This window comes from Nelusetta ayraudi, unplaced genomic scaffold (assembly GCF_046127955.1).
Source record: "Nelusetta ayraudi isolate G7.1 ecotype Tasmania unplaced genomic scaffold, CSIRO-AGI_Nayr_v1 ptg000013l, whole genome shotgun sequence".
NCBI classification, from domain to species: Eukaryota; Metazoa; Chordata; class Actinopteri; order Tetraodontiformes; family Monacanthidae; genus Nelusetta; species Nelusetta ayraudi.
Genome location: NW_027466063.1, coordinates 2908809 through 2932485, shown reverse-complemented (window position 1 = coordinate 2932485; position 23677 = coordinate 2908809). Strand labels below are relative to the sequence as shown.

The window sequence follows — 23677 nt, the reverse complement described above, 5'->3', positions numbered from 1 at the left end:
TTATTATTTTTTCCTAACTTCTTTTGATAGTTATATCTCCTATGAGATGCAACCAACACAAACAATAGAAATGAAGACACTCAAAATACATTTTCTTTTTATTTATTTTTTTTTATCAAAAGCAACAAACAATAGTAAAAAGTTGACTTATCATGGGTAAAAAGAAAACAGTATTGTTAACACTTCCCAAACATGGGCTTGACAACTTAAATTCTCCAAGCTTGTAAGTCACAGACAGAAACTAAAGCAAAAGTGCTTTCAGGCGTCCTTTTAAGAGCCAACTTATGATTTTAATAACAGAAATATGCCTTGTTTTCATCAACGTAATGTAAATTAAAAACAAACGTTAAAATAAAAAAGGTTTATAACATATTAAAGTTAACAGCATTAGCCGTCCTGTTGCTGTATGAATGGATTTGGTATAGCCTCCATGCCATCCTGAGGACAAATGAGCACTACTGACGTTCCTCTGCAGACCACCAGCCCGAGCTGCCTGGTGTCTTCCGTCAGCTTCAGCTGGTCATCTGGGTCTGGATGGAAAGTCACAGAATTGTTGGGATAACACAATAAAAAACAACTCACCTGTTGACACAATTTTCAACAGATTTAGACATTTTAGGGTCCCGTATGCTTAAGTTTGCATGGTATTCTTGGAAAACGGTGGGAAAATGTCTCAAAGACCCATTCTGGTGTCACAAAAGGCAATAATCTCTCTCCCAAGACAGTGTCAACATCCCCAGCCCTTTAAGGTTTTCTATCCACTTCAAACAACCTGATCAGTTTTCTCTCAGACACAGCTAAAATGAATATTCCCCAACACACCATCCCCAGGATGTCCCATCTAGAGATCTATAGAACAGGATGTACCATTTTTTCCCCTTCTGCTCTAATAAAATGACTGGATGATATACAAAGATGTAATAATTGCGTTTATATGGCACATTTAATGATGACAAACAATTGCAGGATTACATTTAATACAATTTGAGGGAAGGAAACTGAGTGGAAGAAATTGTTTGTTTCTGCAGGCTGAGCCTACAAAATCTCATTCATTATAAAACGAGTTCGCCTTACCTCGCATATACTCGATAGTGCCGTCCAACACCAGGTTGAGCAGAGGATCAAAGCCTTTCAGCACTCCGCTGGCTAAGGGGGGAAATCAAAGTTAAAAACGCCACAGTGACGTTGACGTGAGCACCGTCGGTCCAAACGAGTTTCCCCCGGCAGTGAATCCAACTGGAGTCAGCCGAACGGTCATGTTACTCACCCTCTCGTCCTCCTTGAAACTTCACGCGAATAAGCTTGTCGATGTATTTCGACAAGTCGAAGATGCTCTCCTTTTTCTTCTTTTCTTTGTCCTACACAAAGCAGACACACACTGTTCAAAACAAGTTAATGCAACATGCAGGCTAGCTGAATGAACACACACACACACACACACACACACACACACACACAAAGTGCCCAGCGTTAGCTATGCTCAGCTAGTTACGTTAGCAAATGAAAGATGCCAAAAAGCCAGGTTACTTTCTAGCAGCTCGTCTATGTCACCGACGACACTGGCGGTAAAGCCTACTGCCTAAAACCGCACACAACATTTACACCGACAAAGGTGCTATATATTCATAATTTGAAACTAGACGCACTCACCGCCATGTTCGCAGCGTGACACGGAAGTAAAACTTTGACCTCACAATGCTCCACCAATCAAATTGTTGAGCGCCGCTACCTACGTCATCAGCGTCCTTAGAGTTTATAGTATGCGTTAATTGAACGTATTTATTTTTCATTTTTGAAGACGTTTATTAATATATTTTCTTTGCAAGAGTTCCTCTTTAGCGAATGGGAAACCTCTGCATTTTATGTAGACTTTTCCCCCTAAAGCATTCTAGGTCAGGGTCTATTTATATATCAGCAGTGAACCAAAACAAGGGCAAGAGAGTTTGTGCGGTTGAACGTGGTGAAATGGCCGTCAGTGCTGAAGCTGAGCTTATATCCCAAGGCTATAAACTTCACTTCACTGAAAACAAACTTGCGAGGGGAGACTCTGCTCAACACGTCAACGACCCAGGCAATGGAATTCCAGATGCGACGCTGCAGGTTGAAGAAGAGATGTTTTTAGTCAACCGTAAACACCTCGCCCTCATAAGTCCTTACTTCAGGGCTTTGTTTTTTGGCTGTGGAATAGAGACCACCAAAAAGAGAGTATGCCTGAAAGGTGTCAATCTGCAGCATTTTCGAGATTTGATGGAGTACAGCAGGACGGACAAACTAACCCTGAACAGAGGAAATGTGCTGGGGATACTTGAGACCGCAGATTTTTTACAAATGGACCAAGCCAGGCTGCTGTGCTGCAAGTTCCTGGAGCGTGAGCTGCACATCAGTAACTGTCTGGGGATGATGGCCTACTCCTCACAGCTCGGATGCACTCAGCTCTACGCAGCTGCTCGACAGGTGGTGCTCGCACACTTCCCTGCTGTCATTATTGAAGAGGACTTCTTGTCCCTGTCCAAGGAGACCATGGCAGACCTACTCGGCAGCGACGACCTGGCCATCCCTAAAGATGACCTCGCCCTGGAGGCTATCTTGCGTTGGGTGTCATTTGACCCGAAACGTGAGGAGCATCTTATGGAGCTGTCTGAGCTGGTGAGGCCCGAGTTGCTCTCTCTGTCATTTATCACTGAACTTTTGACCAGGATGAAAAGCTCTGATCCCAAAGCCAGGCTCATCTGCAGGTTGAACGAACATTTCCCAACATCCTGGTCAATCGTCAGGTCAGTGAAGATGACCAGAGCCAGAGAGACACTTTTTGTGCTGGGCGGCCCTCACGATCAGGAGCAACAGCTACTGTACCAGTTCCACCCACTCAGTGGGAGATGGCAGAATTGTGCACCGCTGCAGAGGAACAACCTCACAGAGTACTCAGTGGCAGCTCTAGGTAACACTTATGTAATGATGCTCAGTCAAGACCTGCATGGGCTGTTTCATGTTGTTTTTCTACATCAGAATGATCGTTTCAAACTCTGAAAGGGTGCTCAGGCGTCTAATTCTGTGCTACCCATTTGGCTCTTTTTTCCCCTCATTCTTGCACTTTAGCTTGCTTCTTATTGCCAGAAAAGCTGTATCAGTGTTGGCTCTTGGTCTCTAAGAAATATTCTTATAAGTTAACCCTCCAATGTGATTCAAAGGCTGTGTAAATATTACATACGCAACTTTATGTAAACTGTGGAGACAAAGCAGAAGTTACTGCTGATATTCTTCCCCATATTATTATATTTTTATCTGTCTCTCTTACATTTTACAAGTGGCAGTTGTTTGTCACATTGTTGCCCAAGTTGACCAGAAGTACACTAACGCTTCCTGCTCTCACGTCTAAACTGTAACCAAAGAGTAAAACTGAGATGCGTTTTCAAAAGAAGGTGCTGAGCAGGCAACCAAAGTTATGTGGTTCTATACCAGGCCGGCTGGGGTGGGGGTGATGTCGAGTCATTGGGTTGTAATGAGGGTTCTGAAACTATCATTTTAAAGTAGAAATCAGCATTATTGCTTTAACCCCCTCTTTACAATGTAACACAATGTGTTAACAGCATTTGAAAAGACTGCTATACTTGCATTTTCTTTATTACCAAATTGCAGGTGACAACGTGGTTGTGACAGGAGGCTACTTCAGGGACGTGTTGTGGTTCAGCGTGGACTGGGTCAGGATATACGAATGTCGGAACCGTCGCTGGGTGGACGGACCGCCTCTGCAGAAGTCCAGGCACAGCCACTGCTCAGTAGGGCTGGACTCAGTGCTGTACGTCCTGGGGGGAAGCATGGATGAGGGGCTTGTTGCTGATGTGGAGAAGCTGGTCTTGGGGTCCGAGGAGGAATGGCAGGGGGTCAGCCCCATGGTCAGGGCCGTGGAGAGGGCAGCCACTACTTCTCTCGGCTGTTGCGTCTATGTTGCTTGTGGCCTGGATGAAAACGGGGAGGCGTACGCTGGAATCCAGAGGTATAAAGCCAAGGAAGACCAGTGGGACGTGGTCTCCTATTCTCCATTCCCAAGGTGAGTCAACCGGATTGCTGATCCACTGACTTTCCTTTCATGACCATGCAGAATTGTCAGTGACATTTCATGCAATGCAACAGGTATGATCTAGTTGCGGCAGAGCTCAACGGTGCCCTCTACCTGTTTGGAGGCCAGGCTTTGCGTCTCGATGTGGAGACCGATGAGTGGACGGTGGTGGAAGAAGAAAGTCTGGACAAGAAGTTTTTCTGTGGCTGCAGCACAGTTGGCAGTCAGATATATCTGGTCAGCGAGAGGAAGAGTAACAAAGCATTCCCAAACATGCTGCTGATGGACCCTTACATTGACACGTGCATGGAGACGGATGATGCCATACCCTGCCCAGTGCCTGTCAGGGGGTGTGTCACCATGAGAAGCTGTGCCATGTGACTGGAGGTGCGTTCAGAACATGTTGGAACCAGTCGACTATTGTGAAAAAAAATCATTTATTATTTATACTTTAAAAACACGATTTACAACTGCATGACTAAAGGGGAAAAACAGAAAATAATAATTAAAACCCTCTGCTTGAAATTCCACAGCAGTTCATTTTTTTTTTTTTTTAATACAACACAATAATTAAGACCATAAATCACACACACAAAAGAAAAGTTGTGGTACTTTCCTGGAAGAAAGAGCTTTCCTCCGACATTACTCTTTTAACTAAAATGATCAAAATTCTAATGGAATAGTAAATGTCTTAATCACCAGTTGAGCCCTTTTTATGTCGGGTGATCCAGACCAAACCCTGATGCCAACTGTTTGACATTTCAAAGAAAATCAGTTTGTCTGCCAGAAGACATTTGACTGTTTTCACCACAATGACCAGCCGGTTGCACACTTCCACAACCAACCTACACATCTAACAAAATGCTAGAGCCAGTCACAGCAATTTTCTTCTTCAGAAAACATTCTTCTAGTCACACAGAGCCTGATATCAAATATTAGTTACACAGTCGTAAAAAACAAACACAAAAACAGACAGACAGACAGACAGACAGACAACAGTAGCCAAGGCACAAAATCAACATCCAGTGGAACAAACTAACGAAATCCCAGCTCAGAAGTCAAAATACCTGTAAAATGTTCAGAGTAGAACATAAAAAACAAAACACACCGAGGGCACTTGCAGATGCTCATTTCTAACATCAGTAAAACATTTTTGTCAAGACCTCTAATAGGACATGTTTTTTCTCTTTGCACCAGAGGGCGCCATATATTTGCCAGGGTTGAGCCAAGAGAAGCAAATCCCCCTGCAGAATATATGACGTCATCTTCAATCACCAAATCCCGCCGTAGCGGCTCACAACAACAACAACAACAACAACAACAACAACAACAACAAAAATAGCTGTTGATTAAAATGTTCTTCTTTTTCAAAAATATATTAAGCATTTTATGGAGATATTTACTGCTTAAAGTTTATGTACATGAAAATGTAAATAGACAGAGACTTTTACTTTGACATTGTTTTGCTTGAACTGGATTAGAGCTGCATGGATTTGTATTAAGAATAAATGTTCTTATTGACTAGTGAGGCCTACCGGTATGTGACGACTGTATGCGTTGTCATACAGTGCAGATACATGGGACAATGTTGTACAATAAAAAAAAAAAAACGCTCAATAAAAGACGTGATTTGCTGAAAAGGAGTGTTCACGGTCTTCTCAATTCTAAAAAGAGTTTTTCAGTGCAACAGACAGTGGTAAAAAAAAAGAAGTAATTTTTGTTTTTTGTATTCTGACACTGAATGTGCAGATTTACAATCATGCGGGACTCTGACTTACCTAGTCTGAAGTCTTCAGCAGACGGCACTAGAGATTTAAAGGTAAATATAGATCTCGCGATTTTTACTTTAAGCGCAGAACTCAGATGGCCGCTGGACTATCTGGCTTTCGGCAGTCTGCTGTTGATGTTCCTCTGATTGGTCAGGTTGTTTAGGACACAGTTTTTCGCAAGCGACTCCAACTTTGGGTTGACTGCACTGTTTTTGTGCTTCCAGCTGCACCTCGCGCCATCATCCTCTGGCTCCTCCTCCTCCTCCTCCTCCTCATCCTCCTCCTCCCCCTCTTCTTCACTCTCCTCATCACTTCGCTCATCACGTTCCACCTTAAGGGGGGAAAAGAATATTAAATTAAGTCAGTGGTTCTCAAACTTTCTCTGTCACGCCCCACCTCCAAGGCTCTCATGGGCTAGAAGCCCAAATTTGACGTGGCTGTGTCTTGAGGGATCCCGATGAACCTACAAGTGCTCCCATGTCTCTAGGACAAAGTTGACTTTTGACCCCATAGACTTGCATGGCATTAGGGTTAGTGATAAGGCTGGAATTAGGGTTAGGGTTAGGGTTACTGCTGGAATTAGGGTTAGGGTTTCGGGGTTCCTCATGGGCTAGAAGCCCCAAATTTGACGTGGCTGTGTCTTCAGGGATCCCAATAAACCTGCAAGTGGCCCCATGTCTCTAGGACAAAGTTGACTTTTGACTCCATAGACTTACATGGCATTAGGGTTAGCAATAAGGCTGGAATTAGGGTTAGGGTTTCAGGGTTCCTCGTGGGCTAGAAGCCCCAAATTTGACGTGGCTGTGTCTTGAGGGATTTCGATAAACCTGCAAGTCCCCATGTCTCTAGGACAAAGTTGACTTTTGACCCCATAGACTTGCATGGCATTAAGTCAACGTTCAGCCTTCAAAGACCAAAACAATGCTGGCGTTGATGCTTTTCATTAGGCCACTCCTCACCTTGCCCATGAACACAAACTTGTAGACCATACGCAGGATGAGATAAGCCCAGAAGACGTGCAAAGCCTGCAGCACGAACAGCAGCGTGTTGAAGAAATAATAACCACCAAAGGGCTTGAAGTATTCCAAAGACTCCATCAGGGTTGACGTGAGCACTCTGGGAAAACAAACACAAAAGTGAGACATTAATTGATTTACAGGAAACTTTAAGAGATGGTTAAAGCACCAAAAGACTCTCCGGTAATAAACGAAAAATGATTGGATTGAAAAATAATTGGATTGAAAAATAATGATTTAGTATTTTCAAGATTACCGTCCAGGAAAAATCAGGAGCCTTGTCACCAGGAAGACCAGAGCAAAGACGACAAACAGCGAGTCACATGTTCTCCTCCATTCAGCATAGTGGAACATTTTAGCAGACTAGGAGAGGAAGAAGCAACTGTTAGCTGTCAGACATAGACATTTTTTTTTTTACTTCAAAACCATTCTAAACCTGACCATTTTTACTGATATTGTTTCCTACAGTTTATTTGACCTGCTATTTTATGAACTGTACATGAAATTGACCGTGCAATGATTAAAAAATAAAATCAACGCATATAAAAATCTTAAGAAAACATATTTAGGTTGGTAGTAGGTTAGGTTTGGACTTAAATAAGATTTTATCAAAATGATAAACTCATGCAACGGAGTTCAGGACAAATTTTAAAACCAACAAAAACTCTGGCAGAGCTCCAAGCAGAAAATGACACCGCACTGTTGTCTACGTGTGCCAGACAACACGCAGTCATGTGACTGTGTATTTCCTCACGTCTGAGTTGACAATGACAGTCTCCAGGCTTAGATACGATCAGTGGAACACACCTGCAGAAATCCACTTTTTAAAACAGGTCAAAGTTTTACTGATGGACTGACAGATAAACTTTTTAATGCTTGTTTTTGTTTTACAGTCTCCCATAAAAACTTTTTTTTAACGTCCTGCTCTTTCTACAGCAGGCAGAGGGGTGAACTTATGCAGGATACAGCTTTAAAATGACAATGATTGTATTAGACCTCAGTTTTCCTGTTGGATTTCAGTCTATGTCACAAGCTAATTCTTTGCTTTGTCTCCCCGCAAAGTATGGGATCGGCTTTGTTGAGTCTCTCTCTCTGGATTGTGAAAGTCCGGCATTTGACCTTTTTACCTCCATTAGGAAGTCAGACGAGTCATGCAGCAGCATCACAAGAGTGCCAACTCTGACAAAGTTGGCACAGTAGGAGAAACCGATGAGGCATATGGTGGCGATGTGATGAATCACCTGCTCCTTGAAGTCCTTCAACACACATACAAGTGAACACAAAGCGTGAGGAGGAAGTACGGCAACAGCATCCATGCAACTACGGGGTAGTATCTGTATGTCAGGCTCTCACAGTGAATAAAAATGCTCATCAGCTCTGGCAAACGGCACAAATCCAATTTACAGTTTTTTCTTACACAATTTAAAGGAAATAGCAATAAAATGAATTACATATTTATTAATTATTTCTTGCTATTACAGTTTCTTGGTTTGTGGTAGCACATTTTATTTTGAATGAAGTTGAGTTTTACCATACAACTTCTGTGTGTAAAGTCAAACCCTGCAACATTCTAGCAGCAAATGCCAAGTACAGACAGCGATGATGTAACAGATAAATCCAGTGCATAATCCGTATTAAACTTAATCTAGTGGGAGAAAAACAACATTAGGATTAGGTTAGGGCTGTAAGAGACCACTTTTTGCCTCTGACCATCTGACTAGAGATTCAAAGCCCAGGCACAAGATGAGGAGTCACTTAAAGGAAACAAATGTTGCCGTGAGGTTTTTTTGATTTTTGGCGTCTTCACGGTAAAACTCACTTTCCGCTTGACGTCCACAGAGACGCACAGGAGCAGCGACACGTAGAAGCTCATTTCCATGATGTAATACCAGTACTGGGCTTCAGACAGCGGCTGTGGGGCAGGAGAGAGCGGCAAACAACGGGCAGACATTTAGATTTGGCCGTAACAGAAGCATTCCTTTCATCTGGCTGGCAGGGACTTTGGCCCCTCCAGTGTGTGCCCGGCGAAAAAGATCTGAAAATTTGCAGTGTTTCTGGAGGTAAAGAGACCCTTGAAAGCCTCCTTTGTCCTGAGAAGCAGCCATGATTCCACGCGACTGAGCACTCACAGCTTCACTTTGTCTGCCGGGTTTGTGTGTGTGTGACAGCGCTGTGAGGCTCGAGCGAGCATTCAGCCCTGCCCGAGCTCTTAATGGCTTTGTGAGAAAGAACTCTTTGCATTCCCATTAAGAACATGCACGACAAAAAAAGCGGGAAAAAAGGAAAGCGGGCAACGCGCTTTCTAACAGGCAACGTCTAGTGCTTTTTTTTTTCCTAAAGTAAACCAAGCGGTGCCCTATCTTGAATGAAAACATACAGTCTGCAGCTCTGCAATCTTAGGAAGCAGATTGAAGCAGTGGACCCTCAACAAAACATCCTTTGTGGGAGGCCAGAAGAAGAAAGTTTGAGCCGTGATCGGGGAAACGGCAGCCTTTGTATACTCTCCTGTTTTCTCCGAGGCCGTGACCCCGCAGCGGAAGGCCGTGTTGCCAACTGGAATGTCGACCTACAGGCACAGCTAACTGTTATCCGCATAGCTGAGATTTTAACCTTTCAATCTCGGAATAAAATCAAATGTGGGAGAGGCAAAAAAAAACCTTCAAGCCCGTTGCGAAGGAAGTGAAGGAATGCAGGTTAATGTCACTGGGTACTGGCTGAAACATGACACAGAATAGACCGTAATGGCGGAGAAAAAAAACTGAAAACAAAAAAAAACTTCCATCAACCCATTGTGTTTTTTCCACACTTGTTCAGCATGGATGGGGACAGGAAACAGTGGGAAAAATGTGCTTGGAAACACAGCAGTCACTCGTAAATGTTTTGTCTGGAGAAAAATGAGTTTGGCACCATTTCAGAATGAACTCAATAGATGTAATCATTATTATATTATATTATTGAATGCTGTAACAAATCCATATTCTGGCTCACCTGTTTGGGATAACCAGCCCAGCACTCTCTGGTGTCCCAGAACCACGGAGTCTGGAAGATTAGACAAGATCCAGCAGGTTCATACAAAATACAGCCTTGGGCCCAACTCCACAAGTGACTACCCTCATGCATGAATAATCCACTTTGAGCTTTGGGAAACAAAAGAGAGTGCAAGGACTCACGTTTAACAGGGAGCCGAGTCCTGCAGTGAACGTTGCAAGGTAAAAGAAAAAACGCCAGCTGCACAGATGGAAGGGGGGAAAAAAACAGTCAACAGATGACACTTTAAACTTTAATGAGGAGCTTTTCCAGTGAGTCACACTCACTGTCACTCAAACTTATTCACACTTTAAACTAGAAATACATTAGATTTTTATTTTTTCTAGAGTCAAAGAACATAAAAAAAATAATACACACACAACTGTGAAAAAGTAACACTCACCAGGCTTCACAGAACTTTTTGGTGTTGCTGGGCCGGTCCTGCTGCCTTCTGTGTCGGAACCATGTCTGGATCCTTCTCTGGGAGAGTCCACAGAGCTTTGTCAAGCTCACAACCTCACTCTGTACACACAAAAACCCAAATACACATTTACACAAGGGTCAGCATGAGTTTGCAATTCAAGATGCTGGTAGATGTATTCTGTGTTGACCACCCTGCTCAGACAACAATATTGTTTATAATATTCTTTAGCTGGCATGACAGCTGGACTGCTGAGGCCTGCCAGCCTACAATAAAAAAATATTCGATAATAAGTTTTAAAACTGCGTTGGATTGCATAAAGTCTCAGCTGTGTTTTATCTGTAAGGGAAGCAGGCATCTGCAGAGGAAGGGAGAAAGGAAAAGCAGGAAGTGACTGTGAGCCAAGCTGCGACTACAGAGATTAGCATGGCCGCTCCAGCACTGGCACTTGTATCAGTGGTGGAACAATTTAAAAAACAAAACAGAAAACAAACAGAGGAGCACACTACAGCACAGTGCTCCTTGGCCTGGACATGGCTGTTCAAAAGTTTGTTTGATGACTTCTAACAGGTGCATATTGCTGCATGATGCTGCAGGAATATGGCTTTTACAACACTGACTGAAACCAGGAAGAGGGCGGAGACTTTCCGCAAGAACCTTGAATTCCGTGTGACTTGCCTGCATCTGCTGGCCGCTCAGAAGAGGGAAAACGTGCTCAACAGCACAATGGAACAATTGTGATTATGTCGTAACAGAAGGGCCTCAGTAGGTGATGGCGATAATTGTGCACTAGTGGCAGAGTTTGGATGGTTTCCTTGTCTTCCCTGTGAAAACCCACAAAGCACCTGCTGCTAAAGCTTTTCATTGTCAGTGAACTGAGATGATTTATCTTGCTGAATGGCCAAACTCATTGATACCAAAGGGGCAACAGGCCAAACAGGTCTTTATCGCTTCTTTGAATAGATCAAAACTGGATGAGGAAGTGTTTCAAACCTGCGACGGTTGCCGACTGTTGCGTTTGTAGAAGTTCTCCAGCTTGGGGTTGGCAGCGGCCCGGATCCTGACGCGCTCCTTCACACCCAAGCACCGGCTCAACGGGACGGCGACGAGCCTTAGGAGACAAACGACAGAAGATCAGAGAAGTTGAGCAGCACAACAAACTTGATTAGGGTTTCAGGGGGGAATTAACCAGGGAAGATGTCAACAGCTGCCCGATGAGAATCGACAACAATACAGCGGAGGGAAACAGCGGGCTGATAGCTTATTATGTCGCTCCTGACAGCCTCGCAGAGCCACTCCCATGAGGGTACTGTGACATTTGGCAGGACCGCTGTCGCCATGAGCTGATACGGCATCAAGAGACACTTGATCTGCTAGTGTGTGTGTGTAGGTGCATGCATGAGTGAGAGCAAACTCAGGGAAGAAATTACAGTAGAACAGACTCTGAGCAGAGATGTTTTCTGACATGCCAGTGTGTGCATGCGCGCGCATGTCTGTTTGTCTCAGCGGCAGCATACGAGGCGAGATGTGTGTAACTCTAGCCGAGAGATAATCATCCAGAAGTGGGGAGAGAGAAGAAGAGATCAGAGGCGAGAAACGAGAAGGTCAGGACGGCTGAGGGCCGGGGGAGAATAGATGGGCTCTGGTTACACAGCAACCTCGCTCACAACACACACACACACACACACACACACACACACACACACACACACACACACACACACTCGGACACAACAAACAGATGCAGCACACGGTGAGCAAGTGAAGACAATCATCTCCATCCACCAGCTGACGGACAGCAGCCACCTTGCTTCATTGTCAACCATCAAGTGCTGCTGCTAATTAGCAAATGCTGCTACGCTACACTGCCCTGACCGCTGCCCATTGCCGCCGCCGCTAACCTCACTCCTCCTCCCCTGATAAATATTTGAACACATACACATAGAGCACCGCAGACACGGTGCTCTATGGCCGACGTTGGTCCTGATCTTACAGCACAAGGAGCACCGTGCAGTTCTGCAAGTTGAAGTCTCACACAAGCCGGTAGGCTTCACCGGACCTCGGGATGAAAATGAAGATGGGAAAATGGGTGTAACAAAGAGCAAAGGAGGATGCGTAACCCCGCAGCTGATGACGGAGAGCATGCAAAAACAGGTCTTCCATCTGGCCAGCCATCACGCGTCTATGCAGATTACTCTAAATCCCCGGCCTGCTTCCAGTAAAACCAGTTAAGTGTACGTGCCAGTGGTTTAAGAGTGAATTTGACTTGCAATTAATCAACTTGACTCAGCTAACAGCACGGTTTAAATTTCTCACTCGAAAATGTTAGGTTTAAAATGTATTTCTGTGAACAAAACAAAACAAAACAAAATCTCCCAAATATACTGGGGAGATTTTCCATCATATTTTATAATTCAAGCCGATAAAAAATGTTTTTCACGGACAGTGAAAAAGCATCATCCACGTCTAGCAACAACTTAGTTCTAAACAAGGCTAAGTAAACACATTTTTGACCTTTGGCTTCTCAAACTGACTCCAGACTAGTTTACAGTCAATTAATACATTAACATATTTAAGAGGTTTTTGCTAAATGTATATAGGAAATAAGTCAAAAAGGAAATGAGTCCCTTTCTCCCCCCTGGTACACCCATTGTCATGATGTCACGCTTAGCAGACACCTCAATTCCCTGCAGTCACGACCACGGAGATGTTTTGGCCCTTAAAATGTCATTAGATGCTTGAGTGGGATTCTCATAATAAGCTCTACTGGGGCTGTCGTTTTCCAATCTGCGCACTCAGGGGTTGGTAATTAGTGCGGTGAGTCAGTATCCATTCAGCATGAGAAAGTCCATCGAGCCCCAACACTTGCTGTCTGTTCTGACCCTGTATCGAGCATGGAGGAAAACAACCGAGACCATCAGAGCTGCTACCATCCCGTTACTCCGCCCAGCCCCTGCGGGACCAGAGAGAGCTTTTACACAGTCAGCAGCTGAAAAAACTGCCTACGCTCCACCCGCCGGCATCCCATTATGTGTCGGATCCATACCTGCCAAGCGCAGGGTGCACTAACGAGGAGTTAAGAGCCATTAGTCTGCATTGCAGAGTTAGAAGTTAACAAAACAAACAGTCAGCTTGAACTACAGCAGTGATTCTGAAACTTTCTCTGTCACGCCCCACCTTGGAGGAAGAACCCCCCCGCCCCCCAACACACACACACACATTTATTTCACTTTTCTCTTCATTTATGAAATCATTTATTTTGTACAAATAAACAACACAGCTTTATGTTGTGCTCCCATCTCCTCATACAGTGCAGAGAATAGCTGCGCTTTCAGGGGTCTTGTTTTGATGAAATTGACCACATCAACAACATCAATCATGCGACAACGTCACATTTTCTACCTGCCACACGGGATGACGTTGAGCGTTGCGTGCGCTAAGTCATAATATCGCACCAGTCGCGGCGTAGATCACGTACTGATGCAAAGGTGTTTGATTACCTTCTATCAGCGCTCGGAGGTGCACCCCGCTTCAAGTCTGGCGTGAACGACACCATCGTTCCGCAGCCACTCGCGGAACGATTCCACAGCCAAAAGTGGCCAACAACAAAGAGCACTGGCCACCGCCTACTGAACACTTTTTGTTTAATTGTTCCGGCGTGGAAAAAGTTACGTTAGTTCCCCTGGGTGCCCCGTCTCCCTCCCGCACGGTGTTTCCCCCCAGGGGGGGACGCAGAGTCACGTCTGAGGGGACAATTATGTTAGGCGTTTCTAGTTTGCATGGAGTCTGAAGAGTTTTGTGTCATTGCGGTATTTATGTGCAATGTGTTGAGCTGCAAGTGTGTTTAACAGTCTGTGTCAGTCGGCATCCACACTAAAGATGTGATGCTAGGTTTCCCAGTAGAACAGGGGGACACAGGTCACTCAGGTTTCTTATTTTAGGCATTTGGATCAGCATGGGTTACCACTCATTCAAAAAAGTTTGTTCAGGAAAATGTTAAATGCTGTCTTCTATAGTTTAGATAATGTCTTTGACAAGTTTATGTCAATTCCATATCAAGAATAAGGGAAAGGGAGAATACAGAACATACTTTTTTTCCTCTTTCAAATACTTCAATGTGTCCCATTCATTCCAAATTCAGCAATTTTGTTTTATCAAATTGTGATGCGGTCTATCAAATGCAAATCAATAACTAAAATGAAAAGCAACCATTACTATTATTGGCCTGCTTTCCAAATATCGGCATCAGCTTCTGCACAGCATCGGTTGACCGCTCATCGAGTGGATCAGTTACATTCAAGTCAACAGTGGCAAACTTTTGAAACTGCAGGTGGAGCACGAGCGTTGAACGCCTACTGCTCAGGACGGAAGCATTGGCAAAGTTGATGTCACGCCCATGTGTTCATGTTTTCAATGGCCCCGTGTGCGGCGGAGGCGGGTGCGTCTCACCTCTCAAAGACGTATCTGAAGGCTATGAAGGCGAAGGCCAGCGGCAGAGTGCAGACAAGATCCCGGGGTTGAGGAAAGACGCTCTTGTCCTCCTCGGTCTTCAGGTCCCGCCAGCGCATGCCGGGGGGGAGCCAGAAGTCTTCCCTCCACAGCCACTCGTTCAACACAGCCTCCATCCTGCCAGGAGTGAAAGGAGTGAGAGGACGGAGGTGAGCGTGACGCTGGGCCCATTAATACATTGATGCTTTATCCATATTTAAGCCGGACAGCAGCTGGGACCCGCGATTGAAGACACAGAGTGACCTGCCTGAGGAGTGAGAGACCTTGTTATCCTAAGAGTGACACAAATGATGAAGCAGTTCAAGGAGAAGTTGTGTGGAAAAACATGATTTTATTTTTTTTTTAATGTGGCTGTGAGAACATTTGCTGAGCCTTCAGTATTTGGTTAGAGTCATTGTAAAAGGACGAGTTCTCCAGCCAAAAAGCCACAACAGCAACAACAGCAGCAGCAGCAGCAACAACAACAACAACACCGCATGCAAATAGATGCCGGCTGACGAACACGCAAACACTCACTACTTCCTGCTACCGGGAAGTCGACCGGCTTTGGAGTGTGAAAGCTGCCTCACATCGACTATCGACTGTCCGACACAGCGATCAGAGCGGTGCGCAGTGACAGTGAACATTTATCGAGCCGCGCCGAAATAATAATAACAACACACACACACACACACACACACACACACACACACACACACACACACACACACACACACACACACACACAAGACAAATAAATGCTTACTTGCAAAGCGGGCCGCTCGGGCTCGAATAAAGTGTGCAGCCGCAGGAAGGAAGCGCACCTCTCTCTCTCTCTCTCTCTCTCTCTCTCTCTCTCTCTCTCTCTCTCACTCACATCCAGCACGAGAGCCCGAGCAGCGCCATCATCAACACGCACGCACGACCGTCTTATCAATTGCGCCTGTCTTGACAGCGGACAGATGTCAGGGAGCAGAGGAAGAGGAAGAGGAAGAGGAGGAGGAGGAAAAAAAACAAGCGGCATCACGTGTCACCTGGCAGACGGCACTTTTTCGTACGACACTGCGGTTACCTGGCCGCGCCGAGGATGAGAAGAAGGCTCCAGCAGCAAATGGGAGAGCGCGAGAGGGAGCGCGAGGAGGAGCGTGTTTGACGCAACCTGCTGCCGAGGAGAGGAGAGGAGGGAGGCGCGCGCACTGCGCGTCACCGCCGTGGCTGTCAAAAAAACAAAACACAAAACGTCACACTGTCGATGCATGCTGGCAGCACGAGGAAGAAAAACTGTTTGATTTATTTATTTATTCATTTATTTTTAATCGCAGCATGAAAACAATAAATGATAAATATTCAGATTTATTATAGAAGGATTTTGGACTGTTGAATTATGTTTCTGTATCTTTTATTCACATCCATTAAAGCTATTACAGTTTCTCATAATAGATAATCATAATACAGATTATGCTTCCTTGTGGTTCTATGGCTATATGCTAAGGAGTTGTAATGGGGTATAATGTGCAAGCAACATCTGAAATAGTTTTTTGGGAGAATACACAGCGAAGTGAAACTGAGGGGCCTGGTTCTTCCTTCACCTTCGGCAGCCACTGCACCACCTCAACCAAAAGTCCTTTAAAATGTACTGTCACATTTGATCATTGTCATTATAAAAGAAGACCAAGACCAACAACAAACATTCATTTTTCATCATCAAATAAATAATCTATATTTGTGTTTTTGCAGTCGAGAACACGCAGTCTTTCAGTGATGCATCCCACAATCCATCCATCTATCCATCTATCCATCCATGGTCACCGTTCACTCACAGTTACTCACGATGCCTGAGATTTCACTGCCTGCTCTGGTGGAATTCAGGATCCTACTTCAACAAAAACAACACATCACACACTATGGCCGCGGCTCTTGTCACTGGCAGCCATTCATCAATCAGAAGTCATGGCCTTAAATAAAGCGAAGATTTACTGCTGCCATCGCTGTCTTTCATACCTGTCATACTCTGATTGCACTCTGATTGACTCACTCAGAGACAGTGTGGCATTCTGTCAGTGTGGAGACCAAAAAATGAAAGGAAAAAAGCCCAAAACAAATCAAATAAAACAATGTAGCCTTAAAATACACTGAAATAACTATATAACTTTAGGCTAGCTTGACGCGTTTTGGTGCTATACATCATACAGCCCTATTTTATGCTCAGGTGAAATTTCTGTGTTTTGTTTTAAAACAAAATAAATAAATAAATAAAAGCCCAACCTACTGAATCTATTTTTCATATGATCATATATTAACAGACGTACCTTTTTCTGACACTGTGGAACTCACAATTGTTTTTCTTGTCATACCTATGATTTGTTTGTTTTGCACGAAGAAACATGTGCAGATGATGCATATGAATCTTGTAACTGATAAGGCAGCTCAGATGGCTCAGATTTTGCCTTTTGCAGCTGTGGAATTCTTGCAATGTGACAGCTCCTGCAAGAACTTTACAACATGCTGCAGTTAAAAAAAAATGCAAACGTACACCACTAGTGCTGTGTGTGGGAAAAAAAAAAGAAAAAAGACAACAGAGACGTGCAACGGCGCTGACACAGATTTATTCCAGCAAGGCAGACACCAATTAAATGCAATTACATCACCTTGGAAAAGTGAGCGTGAGCCAAAACCGAGAAATGTATGTGACTTGTGACTGGTGATAGTTCCTGTTCAAGATCAAGTTACATCAACGGGGTGTGCCGGCCCAGCGTGCATGACTGTAATAATGGCTGCTGTGGGTTTTTTTTTTTTGTAACAGATTTGGAGTTGTCGCTGTCAAAATCAAATAAGTTAGACTATAACAGGTGTTAATATATCTGGCTGGGTGTGTGCAAATAACATAAAAACAACAAAGAGTTTTTGACAATGAAGGAAAAAGCCTACAAATAACTAATTGATGTGGCTGCTGTACATCAACACAGTTGAACAAAAACAAGAACCCCACATCCGCAAGATTCATCATCAGCCTCCAGCTACGCTCTCGGGACTGTTAGGTCTCCTCAGCTGTGTCTGACCAGGCCAACTACAAGCACACGGGACCCGGACTATGAGCTGATGAGGAGCTGGCGGGGGCCCTGGTCTCGTTTCACCAGGGTGGGATGAAGCTGGGCAGGGGGTCTTCCTCCAAGAAGTCCAGCTCTCTCTCTGGCTTTCTTTGTACGATCACATGAGAGAACAAGGACAGGAACATTTCCACAGTTTTTTTTTCTATGACTGCACCACCAACTTCCCCCCATTATTCATCTGCCATTATAAAACACATTTGGACTAAAAGCTCTTCAGCACCACAGAGGCTCTGATGTTCTTTACGAGCTGCTGCTCCCTAAACTTTGACGCCCTGCCACCCCGGCCCTCCTCTGCTCCTCTCGGCCAGGTGTTTTGTCGGCACCCCGCGGCTGCAAACACAACAGGGCCTCTGTTCTCAGCGCTCACACACACGTTGGAAGGTCTCACGTGCACATCCTCCCTCTCTGTTTACCCTCTTTCCCCACATCTCCCGGCTCCTCCCCTTGATTAATTTCTCTCAAGGAGCATTCCACAAGCCCTCCACTGTTGTTTCTCAATCTCTGCCCTGTTGTTTTTGGCGTCGGCTCTCCCCAGGACCCCCCAACGCAGAGCCGGCTGACTCTCTGGGCTTGGAGCTCTAAAGACAACAAGCGCAGAGGCTCTTGTTCTTAACACACACTCCATCTGAGGCCAGGCTAACACAACAACTGCCAGCGTGCAGTAAAAACTGCGCTCCTGGTGAAACTGGAAGCCGTGCACGGCCTCAAGACTTGACCCCGTTTGTGAATAGGGAATAAAGGTCAGTCCGCTTCTAGCCAGCAGAGGGAGCCATTGTTGCAAGAGTCAAAATAGTTAAATAACACGTAGACGTTCCAGGGTACCATTACTGTTTTGCGTCTAATTTGCATTAAAGGCCCAATGTGTACTAAAAATACGGGAAAGTAGATACTGAATGTTTTCCACTGGATAACATTTCTTAAAATAACTGACTTAGTTTGTGATTGACTAATAGTAAGACTTGAACATAAAGAGGTGGTGTACTTGTTAGGAAGCAGCCATAATGCAGTATCTTGAATCGGTACACCAGAATGTGGATCTGATCCCGGTTTTCTGATTGTGTCCCTACATCACAGCTGTTATGATGAAGATGTGACACCAAGTGGGACATCAGATAACAGGGGTGAATATTAACATTGTCTGAAGTTTGCTTTCTGACCATTAGATGCTGTTAAATCTTTCACACTGGGCCTTTGTAGGATTTATTGAGGATTAAATGCTCTGAAAGTTCTGAGACTCCTCTATCGGGAAATACACACACTGTACAATACAACATAAAACACATCATGTTTTTTAATGCCTTATTCCCACCGTCTTCTGCTTTAACTGCTCTCCAAAGCTACTGTAGGTAGGCCTCGCGTTTTATTTACTTGTAGTTCAACCAAGATCATGTTGCGCATTCCTGTCCTGTTCATGCAAAATTCTTCTTAACTAAACTTGACTCACAATTTACCGCTCCTTGCTAGTTCAGTGACACAATGTGGGGACATTTTCTCAGTGCCGAACTATGTAACTGGTTGAAATGACTATTGACAAGGAACATGTCAGACTTCCCGTTGACTCATTACTTAATACTTCCACAATGCTGAAACCAGATGAGCCGCTTCTCTCTAATTAATTTGTTTACTTGACACTTCAGGGGCTATTTTTCAATTCCCAGTGTCCCGTCTTTAGAAATGTAAAAGTCCCCACAAGCACGATTTTCTCACAAAGGTTAAAGCGGGCCAGCGGAACAATGGGATTTTTTTTTGTGTAATGAATTTCTGCTGTGGAAATAACAATAGGACATATTGTCACTCAGAACCCCAACCAGCCTCATAGACCAGCCTGTGAGAGTTTGTGTTTGCGCGCACATGCGAGTCTATAAGCATCAAATGGTACATGTCTGACCTTCCAGGAAGGAGGCAAACACCATTAAAGCTCAAGTGAGGAAGTCTGACTGTCAAGTATAAAGTGAGCTACAAAGCCTCTCGCACCCCCCTGTTTACAACCTTAATTAACAGACAAACATGAAGTCAGTTGGACGCTACGTCACCAGTTGTGTCGGGGCTGGGGGAACTGAGAGGGGGGTCGGCCGGTCTCTCATAGCTTCACGCTGCAAATATTTAAGAGTGGCTGACATCATCTCAAGATCCCAAGAGAACAAACCAACTCTGCGGATTGCAGTTACAAAGGGAAAAACACAGGACACATTTTAATTTGGCTGAATCTAATTAGACCGTGAAGGTCAAGTTGTTTAATTTCATGTGCAGGTGCGTTAGGATGAAGACAAACCCATTTATCACAGAAACAGCAGAGGAAATTAGAGGGCAACATGGCTCACCGTCACGTCACAATGAAAGGTCCCAGCTTTGACTCTCGGGGAGTTTATAATCTGTGCCTGGCAGATGGCATAAATAGTATAAGAAAGACAAAGTGTGTAACAGAAGAAACTAACAAACTTTGAAGGTGACGGGATGAATCTTTTGAAGCAATTCGAGTGAATCAGTCAGATTTGTTACTGCCAGTTTGGTCATGTCACCACTGCCCAAGGCATTCTGAATATCACATGATCTTTAATGTTTACATTAATTAAATGAGGCTGTTCCAATGGAGAGCAGGATAAACAATTAAGATTCGAAGATGGGTATAATGTGGGTTAGGGTTAGGACAGTGGTTCTCAAACTTTCTCTGTCACGCCCCACCTTGGAGGAAGAAAATTTGGGGCTAGAAGCCCAAATTTGACGTGGCTGTGTGTTGAGGGATCCCGATGAACCTGCAAGTGGTCCCAATGTCTCTAGGACAAAGTTGAGTAAAACTTTTGACCCCATAGACTTACATGGCATTAGGGTTAGCGATAAGGCTGGAATTAGGGTTAGGGTTAGGGTTACTGCTGGAATTAGGGTTAGTGATAAGGCTGGAATTAGGGTTTGGGTTAGGGTTACTGCTGGAATTAGGGTTAGGGTTTCGGGGGTTCCTCATGGGCTAGAAGCCCCAAATTTGACGTGGCTGTGTCTTCAGGGATCCTGATGAACCTGCAAGTGGCCCCATGTCTCTAGGACAAAGTTGACTTTTGACCCCATAGACTTGTATGGTATTAGGGTTAGTGATAAGGCTGGAATTAGGATTAGGGTTTCGGGGTTCCTCATGGGCTAGAAGCCCCAAATTTGACGTGGCTGTGTCTTGAGGGATCCTGATGAACCTGCAAGTGGCCCCATGTCTCTCGGACAAAGTTGACTTTTGACCCCAGTCAACTTTGGGGTTAGGGTTAATGTGGGAAATTAGCTTATAACTTTGGGTTTCATCACAGCTGAAAGGAAGATGTCTGGTTGTGGAATCCAGTGCAATTTTCAGACTGATTGAAACACTCTGGGTTGGCAGGATGGAAAGGAGAGATTTCAGAGACGAAATGTGAGAGATCCAGCTGCCGTGCAAAGCTAAACACTTGTTTTGAGTATGTGTATGTGTGTGTGTGTGTGTGTGTGTGTGTGTGTGTGTGTGTGTGTGTGTGTGTGTGTGTGTGTGTGTGTGTGTGTGAGTGAGTGTGTGTGTGTGTTGTTTATCTACATATGCCAGTCTTTTGACGTAACGGCAACCTGTCGAAGGTGAACAACAACATATTTCATCCAATGTCTCATTTGGTAGGTTATGGATGATGATGGAAAACAGACAGTTGGGAGGAAAAGGCGCACAATGTGCTAAATAAAAAGGATTTTTATTTTGATATATTCAAGAAGGCATTTAACATGAACCGAAACGTCCACGCCATAAATGCAACCATACTCAAATATGCCAAACCAGAGGGCGGAATGAAAGGGAAAGCCTTTGAAAGCAAAACTATATTAAAACAGATGGAACAGAAGACAAAAAAACTTGAGTCATGGCTGATTGTTTGTTCCGAGAAACATGGGAAACAGATGCGATGAAGACATGCTCCTCTGTTTCTCTATAAGCATTTTTTTTGTTGTCTCCCACCGCGGGTCAGCATTACTCAATTCAGGGGTGCGTGTTTATGTTCTGAATGTCTGAATTCAATCCATGTCATGTCTGAAAAAATCATGTTCTCTATGCCTCATCATGAATTGCTGGTCACGTTTCAGAGTTTGACCCGATGCCGGCTTTCAGAAACCTCCTCAGAAGATCCCCAACGTCTTCACGGTCTGTTTCTCGGATCAGTCCAGAAAGGCGTTCACTGCATCATCGTCATCGCAGTCTTTAACCATCGCAGCGTGAGGTCGGGCATCATGTTGCCTCAGCAATTGTGCATCATTTCTAATGTTCTAAAGAGACTGTTTTGTTTTGTTTTGTTTTGTTTTTTTTGAGGTTCACTGCCCTCGAATTGGTCCAGTCAAGCTCAGAACAGCATGTACCATTGGCTTAATGAAAAAGTGAACATTTGCCTCATGCTTTGGCGCATGCCAGACGGACTAATGCCGGATAATGAGAAAATGACGGGAGGGACGCAGACTCTCACTCACAGGCCGAAACTCAACAGGCATGCGGGGAAGAGAAACCAGGTGAAGTTCAACATTGAATCATCTCAGACCTGCAAACAAGCGCCAGCCCCCCCTGTAATGAGCTGCTATTATGCCCAGATGGTGTTGCGCTACCTTTGCTCGAAGGGTAGAAAAAGGGGTCAGGTATTCCCAGGTAAAGACCGCGCTTGGTCACTGTGGTCATTGTGCTTTATTTTTGTCAAATCTACCCATTCCATGCAATTATTTTTTAATTGAATTTTCATTCTCCCTGAGGAAAAGCAAGAGAGTTATGATCAACAAGACAGTCGTCATGGAAAGTCTTTGCTGACAAACAGTGGGCTCTTGTGGGCTGTCATTTAACAGGCTTTGGCGCTGGTGTTTTGGTCGACGGATCCCACGAAAACGCCGAAAACAAAGCAAAATTTGCTGGGACATATATTTTTTTGTTGACGTTTGACCAACATTCGTGAGATGCACACCACTTTGTTCCCAAATTTAAACCTCAGCAAAGATAGAACATGGCGCAAACAGGCATATAACTGTGAACGGACTGTATTGTTGCTTGGATCTGCACAAACTTGCAGGAAACTTGTTGCTCCGTGTGGAGCGAAGTTGTACCTCATGAATGTGTCTGAGAGAGTTTTTCTCCTTCACTGAAAACTGCGGTGAGTCCTGTGAGACTTTGGCTAAACAGGAAAACACTGTTAGTGGGGTGAATTAATTGTTTGGACTCTGTGTCTTTTCATGAGACCTGGTGATAAAAAGAGGATTTATTGTTTCTGCGTTAAACTTCAACAAATCTTGCGTGTTCATGTCTTGTTGTTTGGGGCAATCCAATAATCAGTGGAAACAGAATAAACCTGATGGCAACAATCAGCACTTGTTATGATACAGTTTTTAAACATTGTTCCATTTAGTATTAAATGCAATGTCCAGTTTTTTTTTATGTTTCAGTGCTCTTGCCAGTGTTTGTGGAAAATGTGAAAACGTCACCGAGCAACATTTATCTGTTTACCTGATTCTCCTGAGACGTTTCCTCATCGCCAATGAAATTTTTTTTTTTTTTTTTTTTTTTTTTTAAAAAGAAAAATGAACCTTCAGTGAACTTGTCCCGTGGTTCCTCCGTCTCCCAGCTGGCCCTTTGGCCTCGTCCTCCTCTCCTCTCCGCACCGCATGTTGGGCCACGCACAGCTGCATCTCCCCACCTCGGCCTCTCATTGTCTCCCTGTGACATCATTGAATTACTCGCAGCGGCACATCTCTCGTCGTCATCTCAGTAATGATTATCATTATCGTGCCGGCATTAAAGCCGCTCGCAGCGCGTCACGTGTCTT

General features: G+C 44.4%; 3 protein-coding genes across 8 annotated transcripts; 1 reads left to right on the top strand and 2 right to left on the bottom strand.

Moving 5' to 3' along the window:
* Nucleotides 1-86: 86 nt before the first annotated feature.
* On the bottom strand, nt 87-1798 carry lsm7 (LSM7 homolog, U6 small nuclear RNA and mRNA degradation associated). Its single transcript, XM_076022822.1, has 4 exons — nt 1651-1798; nt 1268-1358; nt 1075-1146; nt 87-530 (listed from the first exon to the last, which is right to left on the bottom strand). Exons 1-4 carry the CDS (start codon nt 1654-1656, stop codon nt 388-390), a joined length of 312 nt encoding a protein of 103 aa, XP_075878937.1. The 5' UTR covers nt 1657-1798; the 3' UTR covers nt 87-387.
* A 144-nt stretch (nt 1799-1942) lies between these two features.
* On the top strand, nt 1943-5032 carry LOC142885973 (kelch-like protein 23). The gene is made up of 3 exons (XM_076022817.1): nt 1943-2938; nt 3637-4048; nt 4132-5032. The coding sequence occupies exons 1-3, from the start codon at nt 1966-1968 to the stop codon at nt 4436-4438; spliced, it is 1692 nt and encodes a 563-aa protein (XP_075878932.1). The 5' UTR covers nt 1943-1965; the 3' UTR covers nt 4439-5032.
* Nucleotides 3590-15891, bottom strand: LOC142885974 (ceramide synthase 2-like). Of its 6 annotated transcripts, none has more exons than XR_012926356.1 (13): nt 15813-15891; nt 14740-14916; nt 11284-11401; nt 10273-10391; nt 10013-10070; nt 9831-9881; nt 8662-8754; nt 7970-8098; nt 7099-7205; nt 6786-6942; nt 5836-6157; nt 4352-4474; nt 3590-4263 (listed from the first exon to the last, which is right to left on the bottom strand). XR_012926356.1 is itself a non-coding variant. In XM_076022819.1 (11 exons), the coding sequence occupies exons 2-11, from the start codon at nt 14913-14915 to the stop codon at nt 5933-5935; spliced, it is 1233 nt and encodes a 410-aa protein (XP_075878934.1). In that variant the 5' UTR covers nt 14916; nt 15813-15891; the 3' UTR covers nt 4476-5932. The 6 variants fall into 6 exon arrangements, 3 of the variants coding, with proteins under 3 accessions (XP_075878934.1, XP_075878935.1, XP_075878936.1); XR_012926355.1 differs by having other exon boundaries at nt 3590-4291; nt 4386-4474; XR_012926354.1 differs by having other exon boundaries at nt 3590-4474.
* Nucleotides 15892-23677: the final 7786 nt, after the last annotated feature.